This window comes from Siniperca chuatsi, linkage group LG24, assembly GCF_020085105.1.
Source record: "Siniperca chuatsi isolate FFG_IHB_CAS linkage group LG24, ASM2008510v1, whole genome shotgun sequence".
NCBI classification, from domain to species: Eukaryota; Metazoa; Chordata; class Actinopteri; order Centrarchiformes; family Sinipercidae; genus Siniperca; species Siniperca chuatsi.
The window spans coordinates 11,007,146-11,027,356 of NC_058065.1; the positions used below are offsets into that span (position 1 = coordinate 11,007,146).

The 20,211-nt window shown below is 40.1% G+C and overlaps 1 protein-coding gene across 8 annotated transcripts in view; it reads right to left on the reverse strand.

The window, feature by feature from the left end:
* Nucleotides 1-20,211, reverse strand: part of LOC122871878 (FERM and PDZ domain-containing protein 4-like) — a 76,756-nt gene that overhangs the window by 12,732 nt on the left and 43,813 nt on the right. For 6 of the 8 annotated variants that reach the window (XM_044187401.1, XM_044187404.1, XM_044187406.1 and 3 more), the window contains exons 2-8: nucleotides 13,345-13,467; nucleotides 7,350-7,501; nucleotides 6,180-6,282; nucleotides 4,859-4,904; nucleotides 3,452-3,556; nucleotides 3,069-3,176; nucleotides 1,042-1,173 (exon numbers count right to left, since the gene is read on the reverse strand). In XM_044187401.1, coding sequence (XP_044043336.1) covers nucleotides 1,042-1,173; nucleotides 3,069-3,176; nucleotides 3,452-3,556; nucleotides 4,859-4,904; nucleotides 6,180-6,282; nucleotides 7,350-7,501; nucleotides 13,345-13,467 — 769 coding nt within the window. Of the gene's footprint in view, nucleotides 1-1,041; nucleotides 1,174-3,068; nucleotides 3,177-3,451; nucleotides 3,557-4,858; nucleotides 4,905-6,179; nucleotides 6,283-7,349; nucleotides 7,502-13,344; nucleotides 13,468-14,807; nucleotides 15,753-20,211 lie in introns of those variants that run through there. The other 2 variants (XM_044187403.1, XM_044187402.1) reach the window with 2 other exon arrangements.

Here is a 20,211-nt window from a genome sequence, read left to right on the forward strand (position 1 = left end):
AAATATTAGAGAGAAGTCAGAAAAAATGTAGGAGAATTATGCTTTAGATACTCTCTTGTCCCATTAATCATCTTGAGACCCCTCAGATTTACTTTGTAACCTCTTTGGGGCAGCCCAACCGCTAAACTGGGAACCACTGGTTTAATCTGGTTTAACATCAGCAGCAAAATATTCTATAAAATGATTTGTATCTAAAATCTGCAAAGTAACTAGTAACAATAGCTGTCAAACAAATATAGTGGTAGAAGTATAAACTAGCATAAAATGGAAATACTCAAGTACAAGTACCTTCAACTTATACTTCAGTTCTTGAGTAAATGTACTTAGTGTGTTCTTAGTGGCATATGAGTGTTATTCAAACCACTTTACAGCTTAAAGACATGGTTGTGTAATTCAGCAGCAGTAACCCAGAAAAAACTAACTTGCTTGTGGAGGTTGTCTGTGCATTTGAGTCCATTTCCTATTCAAGACAAAACCACAAGACCAGCATCATCTTTTTAAATATTGATTATATTTTTTATAAATTATTTAATGTGCAAGCGTAGATAGGACGAGGGAGTTTATTTTCTAATTGAAGGACTACCAGCTTTTTTCTACACACCTGTCACCAAGACTGACACTCAGGTATATTACAGTACAGTATATGTTTTATCAAGCCTGTCAGGGAAAAGCGACTCTTAAACAGTCGTCTGCCATTGCGTGCGCCACGTGCAAAGCTTCACATCTGAACTGTGTGGTATGAATATTAAAATTGTCCTCTTGTGATCCCGCAACCTCATTAGAATGTAGCGGGCACTGTGGATGAGTGTGTGTGCGTGGTGTTTGTGCATTTGTGGTGTGTGTGTGTGTGTGGAGGAGGGTAGGTGTAATGTGAGCTGTCGCCCCTGCTGTGCCAGTGCTGATAAATGACACTGGGGTCCAAATGCTGCTTGAATACTGAGCAGGAATGTGTGCGTGCGAGGAGTGTGTGTGTGAGTGTGTGTGTGTGTGTTAGACCGAAAAGGAGACAAAGACAGTGAATGAAGAGGAAACATCTCGTACCTGAGTAAGCATCTCCTGTTCATGCAGAAGAAGCAGTTTGCTTCCAGAGCCCTCCATCCTCTGCTCCAATACGAGGGAGAAGTGCTCGATGCATTTGATTGACAGCTTCTCTTGCAGGGTCAGGATGACATCCTGAAGTAAATACACCACACCACATAAATATTTAATTAGAATAGTTGCTTAACAGTTATGACACATGCTGTATGTATGTATTCTCATAAAATACTGTTTTTGCAGCTAGTATACAAGAAATCATGTACTTTTCAGTTTTGTACCAACATGAAATTATGCATTTTGTGCGCATCAATCAAACTGTGATTTTGGAATACCACTGTTTTGTTTGTTCTTCAAGTGTTCTCACTGCCATTTTGTTTTTCCAGCATTTCCTTTGTGCAACACATTGTGGGACGATAGTGTAAATTAATCAGTAATGTGTTTTTTTACTGACTTTTTAGAGATATTCTTAATTTTGTCACTTTCCCAAACCTGCTTAGAACTAGTTTGTAGTATGGAATTGCATCACAACTATAGAGTTCCTCGTGGAGAAACGCATTCGTAATATATAATGGCACTATGCATGACCTTTGCGCAAAGTTACAGTATCTGGATTCTGTGCTTAACATTTGCATTCTTCATGCACAAACAAAAACTCTGAAAATGTGAAAAGACTGTGGGTGGAGAAAACCCTTATCTTCTATTCAGATGATAATTTCTTATAACAATAGTTTTTCCCAGGTGGGAAACATAATCAAAACATTCTTTCTTTTCTCTGGTATACCTACAGAACATAGCTCGTAGCAGTGTGCAGAGATCAGAGAGGCGAGTTCAGGTTAAGGTACAATGCAGCCGCTGTCAACCATGGCAAACTTGTGACTGAAAGGTCATCATGTAGAATAATTAATCATTTCCTCCTCCTTAACAAATTAATCACGTCATCTCAGCCACTAAGGAGTATTTGCTTCTAATTCAGTATGGCCTGAACAGAATAAAATAATCCCTTTTTTAATAGTTCTAACGGTTATATTATACCTAGATGCATAAGTGGGTCAAAAATTATGTGGCTGGTTTGTTTTTTGCAAAAATAACATTTTCTGTCCATTCATTTTTTTTATCAAGTTTTTGTATCATTACCCCAAATTTTCCATAAGTGAGTTAAAAATGAATATGCATTTCCAATGTAGATTTATCAGGACCTTTCCTTCTTATCAGTTACTTGTGTCAGGTATATATTTACTGTGAACAACATCTCACCTGTCATTTGTATCTCCACTCACATACAATATTTTACACAGACAGTTTAAAGGACAATGTTACATTTGATACGCGTAATCTAGAGTTTTTAAAAAATCTAAACTAAATGATAGCTGTTGCACAGCTACAAATTTGCTTGCTTGCACAGCTGTTGTAACATTTACACTTTGATAACAATTATGTCAAAGAGTATCTGCTGCTATAATCAAATTACCCTTCTTTATATCTAGCTAACATTAGCTTCTCAGCTAACATTACTGTAGTTGTGGATAACTGTTGCCATAACTAAGTAGTTTAGTAACTTAGCTAACTAGCTAAGTAGCATAACTAAGATAGACTCTAATTCGCAAGTTTGTTACAAATTAACTTTAAATAATGCTATTAAATCATGAAGATAGCATAAAAAAACCCAATTATTAATCAAAAGCCTTGTTAAGATAACAGAGTATTTGCAGTGAAGCTGAGAAAAGGAGTGACTCAGCTCGCTTGCTTTCTAAACTACACTCTGGGGGCCACAGTGAACCACAACTGAATAAGAATCTACAAGTCAAAAACTGAAAATATGCTCTTTGACACCTCCCCTGAATAAATGAGGTGCTCAAACAAATGGAACTCAAAAAGTGATTGAATTTCATGGTCCATGTGTGTGCACCAAGGCACACTAATTTGTACTCTAAATGAATTTCTCCCTTTGTAATTATAGATGCTGCAGAGACTGCTAATTTTGTCGAGTGTGCCTTAAGGGGTGGAACACAAACACACACAGACACACAAACCTTGATAGAGGTGCTGCTGTCGAAGCGAAAAGACTTTGTCTGCCCGTTCTCCAGGTAGACCTTCAGGACATTTGGCATGAACAGAAGAGAATTGTCCTTCACCGGGTTCTGCAAAGGAGGAATATGATCAGTCTTTTCAGTCAACTTGTGGTCACTTTAACAGAAGACAGATGAGGTTTAATACGTGAAAGGAATTCAAGTGTCATGTCATAACACATTTTTGTGATTGTCTTATCTGTCTGGCATTCACTCAGCTGTTTGTTTTATGTGGTAAGTGGCAACCATCTGGCATTGTCTATATAGGTCATAAATAAGTGTGTGTGTGTGTGTGTGTGTGTGTGTGTGTGTGTGTGTGTGTGTGTGTGTGTGTGTGTAGAACTGACTGGAACCTGGCCGTTTATAATGACCTCCTCTGCAAAGCGCACTTTGACCGGATTGGACTTGAGCATGGCTTTTTTGGCTGCACTGATGAACGCTGATTTAGGGGACTGAGAGGCAACCGTCCAAAAAGAGAGACAGAGAAAGAGAGGGGAGGGAAAGAGGAAGAAAGAGACAGACAGATGGGGGAAGAGCGATAAAGAAGAAGCATTAACACATGCACACATGAAGAGGAAAAAAAAACAGGTTTCCGGCACATTAGCTTTACATGTAACATTGGAAAATCAATAAAACATTAACACAATAACCTCTAATTTCCTGAGTTGGTGGAATATAAGATCATAATTTCATCCCCTTTAAACAAAAAGGCTGTCTTTTTTCTATATTTTTATTGTTTTCAACAAATCCCATAAAAAGACCAAAACCAGCAATGTGTTAGTTTATCTCTCACTACTTTCTGACTTCCCTTCCTTGTCTTTCACACTCAACCCAAAGCACATTTGTTCCTACGGAAGATGTACATCTTTAAAAATATATAGTTACATTTTTTTTAAAGGATCCGTAATGGTCTGTAAGGGTCAGTAATTTCATAAAATAAGTGGGTACAGTACTTTGTAGCAAATGTTGCTCAAACAGGAGAAGAGAGTGCATTTGTTGGGGACTATTTTTAGCGATGGATCAACACTCATTCGGTTCTCTAGTTAGCATTTACAGCAGCAGGACATAAACAGCAGTGTCCATGTTGCAGTTTATTCCTGACCTTGGAAACAGCACTTGACAAAACTCTATCTGCTGATGAAGATCATGTGATATGATAGAAAGCGCAAGTGTTCATGGTAATGAAAGAACATGTCACCCAGTGCAATGGTGTGACTCGCTGATGTGTTTTAATAGTTTTGGAGGCGTATGCCACGGAGGAATAAGCTATATCAGGCTTTGTCTATACAGACAACATAATAGGTAGGATGAATTTGTTGCTGGCTTTGACCTTTTCATGGGATTTGTTGAAAGTAAGAAAAATAAAGAATATCACCAGCCTTATCCTTTAAATGTAGGGCAGAGTTTCGACAGAGAAAATTGAAGGTACAAGCCACAGATCTATACCTCCACAAATATGATGTCAAGGGCCAACAATGTCCTTGTTGTTGAAGGTTATGCGAATTCAGAGGGATGCTAGCTCTAGCAACATCCCTGGCATGAAACAGGGTCATCATGACCATGTTCTTGTTTCTGCTAATTCATTAAGATAGCAATTATTGTGACGAAAGTATCCATTTTTAAAAATTGAGTTTAAAAAACGTATTCAGAGCAACAACACATACAGAGTAACTTGGATTTCAAATTTGATTTCAGTTTTTTTTTACTAAATACATCTGATGCATACAATCCTTGTGGTGTGCTGATCTACTCACGGGATACGGTTGGACAACAGTCAACATGATGGATTCTTTGCAGCTCCTGAAGCGAGAAGACAGCGAATCACAGAGTCAACAAAATCATCAGAAAACAACTATCACATCGAACAACAATGGCAGATACGCAACAGGAACTTGATTAGCTTGGCTGAAATGGAATGAGATGCCTCTGGCAATCACCACTTACAATCAACGCAGTTAAAACCAGAACACACACACACACACACAAACACATGACAGTATTTCTTATGAACCAAAACACGACTTCAGTCACTGTAAACTGCATCGAAATAGTAATAAGCTTTTAATTTGTCTTTCTTCTTATTAATTCTGATGAGCAGAACTGTATTAACTAAGCATTATGCAGATGGGTGTAAAGTATGACTAATACTTGGCAAGCACTTCATTAGAGTTTCACATAGTTTTGTGAAATTAAAGATGAGATTTTAAAAGCAAATTAATGATAATGACTTTGTTTCATTGTGACTTTGCCTGGCACGAACCGTTTTTTTCTTTTGCTATGATCAGTATTAAACCTGGTATTTAAAATGTTTCAAACTGGTTTACATTTTTTTATAATGACAAAATTCAATATTACAGCCAGTGTATTGAAATAATAAGGTCTATTCACATTCACGTAAAGCCACATTATGTTTCAAAACTGAACATGCCTCTGCATGAAGCATTGGCTTTTATAGTTTATGACAGTTTAGTTATTCTCCCTCACCATGTATGTAGCCATCTACCCATGCAGATAGTTGTGTTTGAACGTGCAGAGATTGAGATATTTGTGTCTGCCACCTTAATACTAAGAAGGTGAACGGAATTTAGACATTTAAAAAACATTTGAGAAACTTGACAGGGATGTCTCTTTCCAGGAACAGGGTCCCGAATTCCTCTGGTTAATCCACAGATCTCACTGTCAACCATTTCCATAGGGACTATTTCTTCGATGACACAGGAAGGTCTGTGGATTATCCAGAATAACCATGAAAGAGATGTCATTTTTTACTGCTGTGTGCACCACAAATGAATTCCACTCACTACCATTGTATTAGAGTGGAGTGGAGTGCAGAAAGCTCAGAGAGGAATATCTAAGACTCTGGATGGCTGGATACCACTTCAGCAGTAGAACAATATGTCTTTTTGTAATATGAGTGAACTGGCCCTTTAAATTTTAGGTTATCAGTAACTTTCAGTACAGGGTTTGGGTGAGGGATTTTGGTATTTCTTTAGAAAATCCACCCCGATGAATCTGAACTGAACTATTACAGCTTTGATTCTGACAGATCAGTGTCCCCAAGGTTTTTGTATCCACCTGACGAGGTCGATGACTCGTTCTCTAGGAGCCGAACTGACGGGCTCATCGTTGATCACGATGATCTCATCGCCTGGCAACAGCTTCCCCTCTGATGGACCACCTACACACACAAAACACATGCAAACAAGCCAGAGTTGATGACACCGCAGGTAAAGAGTTTCATTCTGTCAGCCAAAGATTGTCTATGAATGAGTCAGTGCAAGAACAGCTGAATGGACACTGCAAACGTGTGTGTATGTGTGATTGTGTCCATGTAAATGTGTCAGCGTACAGGTTATTTATAATTAGCTTGGGTGTGTCTGTCTCTTGACATGTAATGTGTGAGCATTAATAAAAGGCAGGGTCCTTAAGCACATATTCCTTTCCTTGGCCAACTCTAAATAGAATATTCATTAGTTCAATTGTCTGCTTGGTATTCAGCGCTGAATAATTATTGAGACACCTAATCACTGTGTGTGTCTGTGCAGCCACTGGAGCTGACGGTTGATAGGAGTGGTTTGGCGGTACTTTGGCAATCAGCCAGTCAACCAATATAAACAATACTTCCAGTAAAAAACATTAATTTGTGTTCATTTTCTTTCTTGGACAGGGTCAATACTACTTGCTTATGCAACCATAGTCTGGAGAAGCCAACAGTCTGCATGGTTTCCTTCTAAACAATCATTACAGCACTGATTAGCACTCTTCAAACAGTAAGGAGGGATTAATGAAATCGCTCAGTGTAGTCTAACATGCAAACTCAAAATTTCTGTACTATACTGGCATAGCCGGAGGTATCGGGGCTTGTTTTCCTTACTTTGTTTTGTTAGTTATTTTATTTTCTGTCCGTTTTTCTTGTCGCATTATGTCATCCAACCAAGGTGTTTTTAGTGCAGGCACTGCATACTGCTCTTCTTGCTGTCAATCATCTGACACCCACAGGAGTGAATGGACTTTTGCATCTGGAAATAATCCCTCATGTTGTTTTAAAAACTCCACTGTCATTTGATCCATGTGTTATTCAGTCAGGACCACTTAAGGTGAGACCGCGACAAGTCCACGTCAGAGCAGTTATGAGATCAAGTCAAGACCTGGTCCGAATGGGCTCGAGACAAAGTCAAGACAGAGTTAAAAAAAACAGAAACAAATCAGTGGTCATTCAGTCTTTTACATACATACAACGCTTACCTGGCGTGACAGAGCGGACCACCACCGGTTTCTCACTGCCTGCCACAAAGCCGAAGCCCAGGACTGGGTCCCGTCTCATCTCCACCAGGCGAGGGGCGGGGGGGACCCCATCCAGGTGAACCTCCTCCAGGGAGCTGTTCTGGGACATTTGGCTGGAAAACACAGAAGAGGAGGAACTGAAATCTCTATGTGGTAAGAGAAATAAAAGGAAAAAAGGACATCGTACAATTTCAGCAAATTCAGTCAGCAAATAGATTCACTTTAAGAAAACACGTAGCTGGTAGTGACTTGTCCTGCTTGTTAAAGGAGTGTCTCTTAAAGAATATGATACAGTGCAGATTAAAATGCAATCAATGCATTCATTCCTACATCAGAAATAAGTTTTAGCTATGAAAGACAACATTAAACTTAGAATGAATGATTTGAGTTAACTGATCAGCTGTTCATAAATCAGAGCCTTGGCTCAGGTTTGGTCATTAGCACAACCTTTTATGCTTAAGAGCCACTTATAAAAGAGAGCACAGGTCCTGCATTCATAAAATGCCTCAGATTTGCAATCTGGAACCAATTTGCCTCCTACATCCATATAAAAGTCTGCAGACTATTCCAAATAAAAGTGTACTGCTCATTTAATCAAGTCACAATTATTCATTTTTAATGTGTAAAGGACTTGTACATGTATTTTTATATGTGCTCTATAAAGATCTGTTCTCTTCTTTACTGCTGCTGTTGATTACTATTGTTATCAAAATATATGACCAAACTGTTCCTAATTGAACACTTTTTCAATAAAGTTTAAATGAACTGTTTCTGAGGTCAGGACAGTTGGCAGCTCTCTTTTATAACAGCTTATTTCTATTGATCTGAGCTTTCCTGAATGCTTTGGAAATGGTGTTTCCCACCGCTACAATCAATGTGGTAAATATAACTATAAATCTAACACAAAAGGAGTTAGACAGCATGGAAGTGATTCAACAGTGCATTTGTCTGCTTTACTGTAAGCTGCAAATGCTAGTATGTCTTGCTAACTAGCCAACTACCTACACCAGTAACCTAACCCAGCGTCACTTCCACGCTTCATACCTTGTGGGGTAAAAGGTTATGTTAAAAAATAAGAAAAGCTCACGACAGCACATACACTGTGCAGTATTTTCCCACTGTGTGGAAGCCGGTCCTGGATGCTGCTAAATCAGAATGAAGGGTAACATTAGCAGCTCTGTCCTGCTCTTTATTGGATTTGGGGAAGTTTACACTCCAGCCTAACTCGTTATCCAAGATAGCATTAAGTTAACAAAACACACCGGTTAGTCCACATCCAAAAAGCCTTTTCTCTTGTAACGTTAAAAGCAGAAACATACGGTTTTAAAATATGAACAAGTTTGTAAGCTATAAGCAACTCTGCTACTGTCAGCTGTCATTTTAGCTGGCAAAGTTTTTCATGTTGCTTTGTAATTTCCTTCAAATAGTTAATAGGATCAGCAAAGACACTTTATGAGAAACTATCCTCGCCATCTGTCTTTTGATGAAATTTCCCAGGTATACTGGAACTGGAACTTTTAAGTTCATGCTCCGCTGGGTGTCATTTGTTTGATTTTTCTCAACAGTCATTTTTATCTGTGTCGATGAGTATCACAAACTCCCCTGAAGCTCTAGGTTTTTCAGTTTTATGCTTAGGTGGATAAAGTGATATCAATTGTGATGCATGGCCAGAGCAAGAAAGCAAAACGTTTCCAGTTAAGCAAAAGTGACTGCATTGCATTATTTAAATATAGGTTAACATGAACATGAAATTTCACAGTGTCCTTTTCTTTGCCTTATTGCAAGTCACTCAGGATGAGAGCCCCACTAAAATGTAAAAGTACTTGACCGGGACACTGAGAATGCAGAGTGCCTGTTAATTAAGAGGTGATATACACTTTCAGGGGGTTAACTCATTCTCTCTCTGTCTCTATTTCTTCCTCCCTCCCTCTTTCACAGTGTAAAAAGCTCCCTTGGCAGCCATTGCTTCCTCTCTGCACATTAAGTCCAGTACAGGGTGTCTATTGTTACCTGGCCAACATCCATTCCATCTTTGTCTGCCTCTACTGTCCATACAGCAGAGCATATGAATGTCCTGCCTCATCTGTCCTAACCTTCACATATTCACTGATGTTTTAAATGTCTATATATATATATATATATATATATATAAAGTGGGAAACACCTCCCAAGGTGGTCGAGAATGACCGAGCCAAGATCCTGTGGGACTTCCAGATCCAGACTGACAGAATGGTAATGGCGAACCAGCCTGACATCGTGGTGGTTGATAAACAGCAGAGGAAAGCCGTTGTGGTTGACGTGGCGATTCCAAGCGATGGCAACATCAGGAAAAAGGAACATGAGAAACTAGAGAAGTACCAAGGGCTCAGAGAAGAGCTGGAGAAGGCCTGGAAGGTGAAGGCAACAGTGGTGCCTGTGGTCATCGGAGCACTCGGGGCAGTGACCCCCAAACTGGAGGAGTGGCTACAGCAGATCCCTGGAAGAACACCAGACATCTCGGTCCAGAAGAGTGCAGTACTGGGAACAGCAAAGATACTGCGCAGAACCCTCAAGCTCCCAGGCCTCTGGTAGAGGACCCGAGCTCGAAGGATGAGACCACCCGCTGAGGGTGAAGGACAAAGTTTATTTTTATTTTTATATATAGCTTTGCCTAAATCTGCCCTGATGATGAAGCATGTTTCAGCTATCCGGGATTTGACTTTATCTCCAACCAATCCGGACCAGTGTCAATCTCTGCCCCACCTCCCACCTTCTTTCCCTCTTGCGCTTTCTCATTCTCTGTCTCATTATCGCATAGATCTGCATTGTACAAACGGTGTGGAAATGTCAAATAAATCTGTCTGTAATGAAGCATGTTCCAATCTGTGATACAGGCTCATCTTCTCTGTGAGGGTCAGTGCGGTTTAATCCCACTGGAGGGCAGAGCTAGGATGTCAGGGGGTCAGGGGAAAGCTGAATACAAAAAGGTCAAATCCTGGTGTTGCTGCTAGTCAGGGAAGAATGGGAAAAGCACGCACACCCATGCAATTCACACTGATAATCCAGGTTCTCGTCTTGTCTCATACCAGTACTAATTGTTGAGGTTTGTATCATTTAACCATGACCAAAATCGTTCCCTAATCTTAACCAAGGGGTGCCTACGCTTAATTAGATTTTAGTAGCCAGGTACTGACAAACGTTATAGGAATAACCAACTGAAAACATGCTGGGAGTGAACATTAAATTTCATGTCCCTGAAGAAGTAATTGTAAAACAAATTTGCTAATGCAAAATAAGTGCATATGAACATGATTCCTGGGAGGTACAGTTGGTTAACGTACTGCCAAGGTCAGGTTTAAATCCATGTATTTATACACAACAATCCTTTATCACAAGCAAGCTTCAAAGGACTTCGATGGATAACCGCCATGAGACTAAAAAGATGTAATACAGTCCAAGACAAAGAGTAGCATGTTCGAGTTACATAACAAGCTTAATAGACCTAGCTAACCTTGGCTACCTGGCACCATATAACTGTGCATATAAGAAGGGCTGGGCAATATTACAATACAGTATATACTGTCAGACTATATTAATATGCCAATATGAGGTTTTTCTATTTTGTTTCTATTGCGAAAGAGATTTTTTTTCTATCTGTGGCCAATCCAGGCAATGTTGCAACGAGAAGGACTAAATTATGGCAATGTTGGATTTGCAGGATTTTTGCATCACCTTGATTTTTCAGGTATTTCACTTTGTTCGACATTTAGGTGGAGGTGTGCATGACTGTCTGGTAGACATCTCAGAGAGGATGTTAAGACACCACCTAAAGCTCAACCTGGTCAAGAATGAGCCTGTGGTCCTTCCAGGGAAGGGATGCAGTGGTGTGCACTGTGGTGATAACGACTACAACATCAGGAGGATTTGCCCCTTCCTCACTGGACGTAGCCCAGGTCATTCAGCCACTTGTCATCTTCGAGTTCTGGACTTCAACTAGTCCAGAATGCTGCTGTCCGTCTGGTGTTAAACTTAATCAAGTTTTTCTACACCACTCCGCTTCTCCATTCACTACTCTAGCTCCCTGTTGCAGCTCACATCCAGTACTGGAACTGCTCCCTCCTACCTTCAAGCCATGGTAAAACCTTGCACTCCTCTGCCTATGAAAGATTGGCCATCCTGTCACTGTGAGGACACTCATCTCCGTGGGTTTTTCTAGGTGGCTGAAAACCCACCTTTTCAGACTATACGCCACTTAGTAACATCCTAAAAAAATGACATATGCTTACTCTACACACACTGCAACATCACGTATCCACTTAACTTGCAAATTAAAATTCTTCAAATAAGGAAAAATATTCCAGGTGTGCATTTGTCGATACAGGTCAACTGATTCACCATTTTGGCTTTTGTCACTATTTTCAAAAGTGTTTTGAGAATAGCCCATTAACAAATAAAACTGTAAAAACAAGACTAGACATACAGTACTGCATGACTTCACCTGTAACAATGGCCAGTTTATACACTGTTTGTGCAAATGAATACAGTCTAGCTGCACACATTTCAGGGATTTCAAATACACTGACACTTGAGTGGAGAATAGCATTCAAAAACCTGCTAGATCATGTTAGGTAAGGTTAGGGGAGTTGTCTGTCCAATATAGTTAAATCAATCATTGGCTTTACTCACTCACTCTCGCTCTCTTTTCTCTTTCTTTCTCTGTCTCACAGAAATCCAATTGTGATACTCAATCTGTGTCACCTCCTCTAAAGCCAACAGCTTTTCTCTGGGAACAAAGCCACATAACCAGAGCTGTCCCATGTCGTATTTGACTCCCCTGTCATGAGGAGAGGAGGGGGAGTGGCAAAGAGGAGGAAAGAGCAGAAAAGACAAGAGATAAAACTAGGGGACAACGAGAGAAGATTTAAGGAAGGGTGAAGAGGGAAAAAAGGCAGGAGGAAAAGTATCCGTGAGAAGTGGAAGTGCAAAAAAGGGAGAAGAAAGAAAACATGATAAGAAGAGTGAAAAAGAAGATGAAGAAAGAGGAGGAAAGAGAATTGGTGGAAGCAATTTGTGCAGACAGTTAATTCTGTTTTCCAAGTTTCATCCCCATTTTGTCCACAGTCCTGGTAGAAAGGGAAGTGATGCCAGGAATCAACAATGTATATTAAGTTTTAGGAGTGAGAAGTCTTAGGTCTTGCAGTCTGGCTGTGAGATTTTTAGTAGTGTATTTTTGATTACCACCGCACAAAAGAAAAATAAGTAGCTCTATTCATACTGACAGAGAAGTCAGAGATCTGCACGTAGCCTGTTCCACAGTGTTTACATGTAGCTGGATTCATTGTGCATAACGTTTTCTATGCCAAGCCCTTGATGCCAGTCCAACTTGAGGATTTGCATGTTTACCTGGCTGAAAGTTTCTTCCCGCAGGACAAATTTACACAGCCAACAGGCACTGCACACGCAGGTAGAATGCAAAGTTACCTGAACAATGGCTACTTTTTGTGCATGTGGGGAGGAAGGGGCAGATGAAACAATACCCATAACACTGGCTCATGAAAGTATGCTTGTTATTAAACTAGAATGATGATTTTGGGAATAGGAAGGTTTAAGGAAAAACTCAAAAAACTTGTTAGTCAGCTAAAACAACTTTTGAAACCCTGCACTACCACTGCTGCTGCTACTTAGGGCTTCATGCTCACTGTACGTGCACTGTCTGATCTCTATTTAGCACAGCTTGTAGTGCATACTGGCTTTGCTCATATACATTCATACTGTACATACTCCATATTTGTCTATTTTCTATTTTTCATGCTTTGTACATCTTTTAATATACTGCATACTACACACACACACACACACACAATCCTCCAGTGGCTCTTCATGATGCAACCATATGCAACTGTGGGAACTCTATAATAATGATCATCCAAACATGTAAGCACATGCATGCTGGTGTTTATGATCATACTGTACATACTTGGTGAGGCAGTCCCGTCCCTCCCTGGTGCTGTTCATGCTGTCCCAGCTGTATGGAGGCCCCTGCAGTCCACCCCAGGAGCCTGGGCCAGGGGGCGGCCACCCAGACATTTTGTTCTTATGGCTGCAACATGAAGGATGGGAAAATCAGCTTTTGATCACCACATATTATCAATGATTTAGACTCAGATTCAATCTCAAATACATTTTTTCCCCCTAAAAACAGCTTCAAGCAGTGAATCCACTTGATTCCTATGTAGTTTCCCTTTTGTTTTAGGAAATATAGACAAACAAGGATCGATATCTCAAATGATAGCAGACTGAACTTGGTAAGATGGCAAATTTTTGAGGGAGTGAACACACAAGAGAATCTAAAAAACAAGCATATAACAACATTTAAACGAAACCACTGCTGGTTTAGACTGCAACAAATCTTGCGATTGAGTGGAAGATTTTTATGCAGGGAGATGATCCACAGAGAACAGAACTCATACATAAACATCACAGCACCTGTATCTACTTATTTCAAGAGTTAAATCATTTAAGAAAAGAATCAAAGGAAAATGTATAAATCTTTTATTTTCCCTCTCTGGGTAAAAACACTTAGAGACACAGTTCTGGTTAGATCCCTCTCAGTCCAATTAGTGTGACTTCTCATCTCTCTGTGTGTGGCTTGCAGCGTGAGACAGCACTGCTTAGTGCAATCGACCGCAGTCAAATAACAGCTCAGTGGGTCCGTAGATAAGCGATCAATGGCTGTGCAAAATTGTACGCGTGCAGTGAGGAAAAGCACTGATGTGACAGCTGATTCGATTACTGCTGATTACGCAAACAATGTCATTCAGGATTTCAGGAGAGTGGGAATGAAAGGAGACACAGGGAGGAGATGGGAGAAGGGAGTGGCGCCAATGTGTCACCTCTGCGTGAACTATGCAAAAAAAAAAGTTCACCCTATAATGAGAATTGAACAGATCATCCTCCCACATCAACTGCGCTTAGTTAAAAATTCAAGTCTCCAATGTCTCACATGCTACAGTGACGAATTATGCACAGATCATAAAGCGCCCATCCCAAAACTCTCCACAGAAATAATCACAAATGCAATAAAAGATAATCAAGCCAGAGAAATGCCACTGAATTTAAGCATCAATGCACTTCATTTTCACATTTGATTTACTTTGGAGAACACTTCCTCCCACAGCCATAAACCACAAGGACGAGTTTATTGTACTGACCTCAAATCTATGAGAGCAAGCTGATGCATAGCTACAGTAACAATGAAAAGATTAATAGCATTTCAGTGCCAAAATTCAGACTAATATTCTCTTACACAGCATATTCTCCACTGTGTGCTTTACATCAGAAAGACGTCACAAATCACAGTCTTTACCATTGAAAAGAGTAAAAGCGCCAGTTGAACAGTCATAAGCTAATACAAATTCTTAAAATAGAAGAAAATCGTACTAGATGAGGACGTCATCACTGTAGGAATCCAGCCGATCGATTACCATATTGTGCTGTTGATGGGCTGAATACATCAATGAGTCATGTCATATCTTGCAGTGTGTGAAAAAGAGAATTGTCCTTTGCCACAGTGGAGCTGCTGGTGAACGTGTCAGACACTCTCAGTCATCCTGCTGAGCAGTTGTAATGTAGAAGAAAAAAAGAACAAAGTTTATTAATGATACTTCAGTTGTCTAACGAAATACACATAGCTTCCATGCTTCCACCAAGTGCAAAGAACACGAAAACAGCTGATATTCAAGGAATAGATCCATTTCAACACTCTTGGGCTTTTGAGTTTAACTCCTCTCAATTCTGTTGCCATCCACGGATTTCAGGCAGACGCTTGTTTTTCTGCTGATCTCCAGTCATCCAAAAGAAAAACAGATCCACCGCCACTTCAGAATCCCAATCAGAGGCTCTTGTGCTCAAAATATACAGAGGCTGTGGCGTTAACGTCTGTGCAGATCTCCAATGTGTAACCAGACACTCATCTGTGTTTGTCATTGTGCTGCTGCTGAGAGCAGCTTTGGTCCAAACTGAACTAAACTCTGTGGCCTCGCCTCCTTTATCCCATAATCCCTCTCATCACAGAGAAAACAAATCCACGCCGTGTGTCTGTGTGTGTGTGTGTGTGTGAGAGTATGAGTACTGGTGTGTTTGTATGAAAGAGAGAGAGAGTGAGAAAATGAGAGGGAGAGACAGCAGTGTGTGGAACTGTGCATGTACTGTATATGCAAGGATGTGTGTGAGTTCGTGGAGTAAGAGGATTTTTCGGAGAGCAACAACGTGAATGGAAACACCACTCCACCTCAGAGCTGAAGCCTCACAGCAGGAAAGCGGGAAGAGGAAACTGACTCCTCAAGTCCACCTGGATGACATTAATATTTCACTCTTCACTTTTGGTCTGCCTCCAGCAAAAAATACATCTTTTTTCCGCCTTCTTGAGACAGAAAAGGGCAAATGGTTCTGCCACTAAGACAAATAGTCCAGAAAAATTCATTGAGATGGATGCCAACATTAGCATGACGAGCTAAATGTGAATGTCATGATGCTAACATGCTCACAATGACAATGCTAGCACGCCAGTGTTCGGCAGGTAATGTTTTCACCATCTTAGTGTGTTAGCATACTAACATTTGCTAATTAGTACCAAACACAAAGTCGTACTGAAGTGACTGACTGACTGACATTGCCATCCCTAGTGGCAAAAAAATATACTTAAAGACCCAATTGTAAATGAAATAAGGCATCTTAGGATGGATATTTTCTTCAGTGTTGAGGCCTTTTGCCTCCAAGCTCACCTTGAGAATGAACACTTCCCTCACTTGCTTCTTTTCATGCAGAACGTAGGAATTTACATGTGGATTCAAGCTCAAGTATTCTCAAATTGCACTGAATGAGAGCACAAAATCAGATAATTGTGTTTACCATTCATAACAGTGCCATTTTACAGCTGCATGTTTAAAGGGAAACCCCTTCAAGTAGCATTAACAACCCCATCCTCTATCCTTCAGCTGGGATGGTACAGCTTTCTCTCTGGCTTCTCTTGGTTTTTTCTCCCTCAGTATTCTACTAAAATGTGAATGCAAAAGGTTACTGACTTAAGAATCTCTGCAGAAACTTACAAACATTGACAGATCACAACGCAAAGAAAAGAGAAATGTAACCTCTGCCTTCACATCATGAAAGTTGTCTTCTCGATGAGCTATGCGGCAGAGTTTTTGTCCAACTGATGTAGCACAAACTTGCTGTGTTGACATAAGGCTTTTTCCCTTGTTTCCCCCTGTTTGATGTGTTTCCCTTCAACATACCAGGAATCCAAATATATGCATTCAAAAGAAGCGGCAGGGCGCTTTGTTCTTAGGGTCGCCTTTGCTGAAAAGGCCAGCGTATTGACTTCAAAAAGCACTTTTTTATTTCAAACGGATCAATTCATGTTCCTCTCAGAAACAGGGATCAGTTTCTCTCCTGAAAATTAAAACTCAATCAACGTCTCATTCTTTCCTCCACAAAAATGTCCTGACAAGAACCATTTTTTAGAGAAAAGGTGAAATGCGATTGAATTTAAATTGCTATTTTTCAATGCTTTTTAAAATTTAGAGGCATTAGGTACATTAAGGCAGCAACAGGTTGACACCTGTGGATCTATGACCTGATGATGGCGCTAAATGAAAAGTCAGAGGATAATCAAAGTTATCACATTTCATCGTGAGGGAAACGAATGAATGAATATGTGTACCACATTTCATGGCAATCCTTCCAATAGATGTCGAGACATTTCTCTCTGAACCACAAGTGTTGACCTGCTGGTGGTGCTAGAACAAAAGTCTCTGGATAACCAAAGTTCTTAGGATTCATCCTCTGGAGACCATGAATGTCTACCAAATTGTATGGCAATCCACCCAATACTGTGGTGATGCTGGACTGACTAAATGACCTGCCACTAGCAAGACAGGAGTTAAACGTGCAGTTGGTAATAAATTAGCAGAGACAAACTAATAAGAAAGCCTATTTCTAGGTTGTTTAGCAATCAGTATTTTGTAACTAAGCTTTAAGGAATCCAAATAGAAGTATATTTTGTTTCATATCAGTGTTTTTGACTAAATTAGAATCCTGATGCTTGTTTCCCCTGTAAAACCTCCCTTGCCTAATTGATTTGTCATGGCTAGTCCTTCATAGACTGATTACAGATATCGATCCTCTCTCTCTTTTCAATAGGTCGTTTAAAACACTAAGAACAAAGACTGGATCACAGTGATGGCACGACAAGGCATAACCTCTTGCATAATCACAGCCACTGTGAGTCAGTCAGTGAAACACCATTGCAACTTTCCACCCGAATATATGTCACCACATCACGAATAAATGCCCATCCTTATTTAGTAACAAAGATGGTGGTTTCTGGAGCTAGTCGGGTTGTTTTTTGCTGCATCATATGTCAGACCTCCCTATCACAAAAAGCAGTCGAGCCAGCTGGCGCAGACCTTTCTGCTCAGCCACCACATGCTCCAGTCAGCAAGAACGCACAGCCTCAAACACTGAGCTCCGGGTGCATCTCAACAAATGTTTCATTTCTCAAATACTGCAGTTTTGATTCAGATTCAGATTGTTACTGTCCAGTAATCCATCACAGGGTTCAGCCACGGTAATATCTATAGTATCACATCCACATGAGTTTATCCATCAGAGTAGATTATAATCCCCCTTTCTTTGACATTTATTACATTTCATCAGTAAATATGATTGTTTTGGCTTTCAAAGAGAATTCTGCAACTCAAGAGCGACTATAAATAGGTCTTTATGTCCAATGGTAACTGTAGTCTTTTTCACAGAGCCCAGCAGGTGTCAGGTGGATGGAGTGCCAGTTATTCATTTTAGTGCAGAACAATTTGGCAATTAATCAGCAACAGTTCTGATAATTGACTAGTCACTTATCAAGCAAAACTGCCAAACATTCTATGGTTCAAACTTCTCAAATGTGAGGATTTGCATCTTTTCTCTGTAAATTGGATATATTTGGGTTTTGAACATTGGTCGGACAAAACAAGACATTTGAAGACGTTACCTTGAGATCAGGGACTTTCTGATGGACATTTTATATTATGATCTGTCCTGATATGTGACTAATGGCTAGTTTGGACTGTACTGTGCCACTTAACCCTAACATTTGTCAGCCTCTGTTCGACTGTCTCTTGGAACTTGGACTGGAAAATCAGGAGAGCAGAATTGTAATTTAAACAGAATGCTGTAGTATTCAAAGGTCCAGCCTCAAGAATGAGGCCATTTAAAGGACTGTTTCTGCTAATGGCCTGGCTACTTATTACTGCTGGGGTGAAAATAATTTAGTTTGACCTTCCTTTTTTGAATAGACCACACACACACACACACACACACACTCCACACGGGACATTAAATCTTGTAAAACCCCTCAAGATCTTTATCCAGACTGACTGAATTTGCACAAAAGGCGAACAGCTCTCCCAAGATGCTTTAGCCTACATTATGACAATGCTTACTACAGCCAGTAGCGTAAAACCCACCTCCCTCTGCCAATTCTCACCACTTTACACTCTACAGAACAACTAGGGTAATTTAAGCTCAACCACAATTCTATGGGAGACTTTTTTTATTCTTTTTAAAAGCTCAGCTGCTGAGTGTCCTGCATGCTGGTGGAGCTGAGGACCCTTCAGCATACAAGGACATGTAGGTTAAGTGGTGGGTGGAGCAGTTTGAAATGTACATAGACAATGTAAATCAGAGTTTGGGGCCCTTCCTTCTCAGTTTATTCATTTTAACATGTCAGCTGAGTCTGCAATAAATAGAAGTGTTCATTCTCAGTCTTTCCTTTAGACTGATATAATGACTTAAGTGCTTAGGAAAAGCTACTCCAATCAAAGGTATTTCAGCTCTAGGGACTTGAGTTGAGATGCAAAGAGACAACTTTCTGCTTGCTGTGATTTCACACAACAGAACACGCAAATCTCAGAAAGAAAAGAGAAAAAAAACTTGTTTAAAACTTCTCAATTAGCCTGAAGTAACTCTATGTGTGCGTGTTTCAAGCAGTATCATCTTCAAACTCAGCAGAAGGCTCCATTAAAAACACTCTGGTTCTAGTTCAAAGCCCCCCCACCCAAAAAAGGGTGGATAAAGGTAAAGGTATCATAGAAAAACACAAAATATATGATGTAACTGACTTAAAACCCCATATACACAGTGAGATAATAGCTTACAGGTTCATTGCATGTCACACTGTGCCATATAGGTCTAATAAAATGTCAGCTGCAATCTTTGTCAGACAGGCGATATGAATTTAGAGGCATGTGAGGTACATGTGATAAATGCCTGGTGAATCATAGCACTACGATGTGAATAGGGGAAAAGCAGAGACACGTCATCAGCTCGTTCTCATGATTAAAAAATGCAGCAAAAAAAGAAGCTTTGGCTATAGCGCCTGCGCGTTCATTTCTAACTTCATTCAAAAATAGCACTAACAATAGACATACACCAATGTGGTATCCATGTGAATGTGGGGGCTTAAAATGTTGGTGGGCCAGTGTATTCTGCCTCATTTAATGTCATATTCCAGTTGGTTAAGTTTATAGACATGGGTTGTAGCAGGCATTTACATTGTGAGAATTTGGTCCTAAATTTCTGACACTGTCAGAATTTTGAAGCAGGCTGTCTTTGGTCACCACAACTCTGAATCAGCCATTGGTGGACGTGTCTCACAGTTTGATTTAGAACCACAGTTTGACTGTTGACCAAAGATTTCCCCACGTTCACCACGTTTCTCTCTTGATTGTCAATTGTAAAGCAGTACAACAGACTTCTTGGGAAATTTCCACCCCACTGTTATACTGTA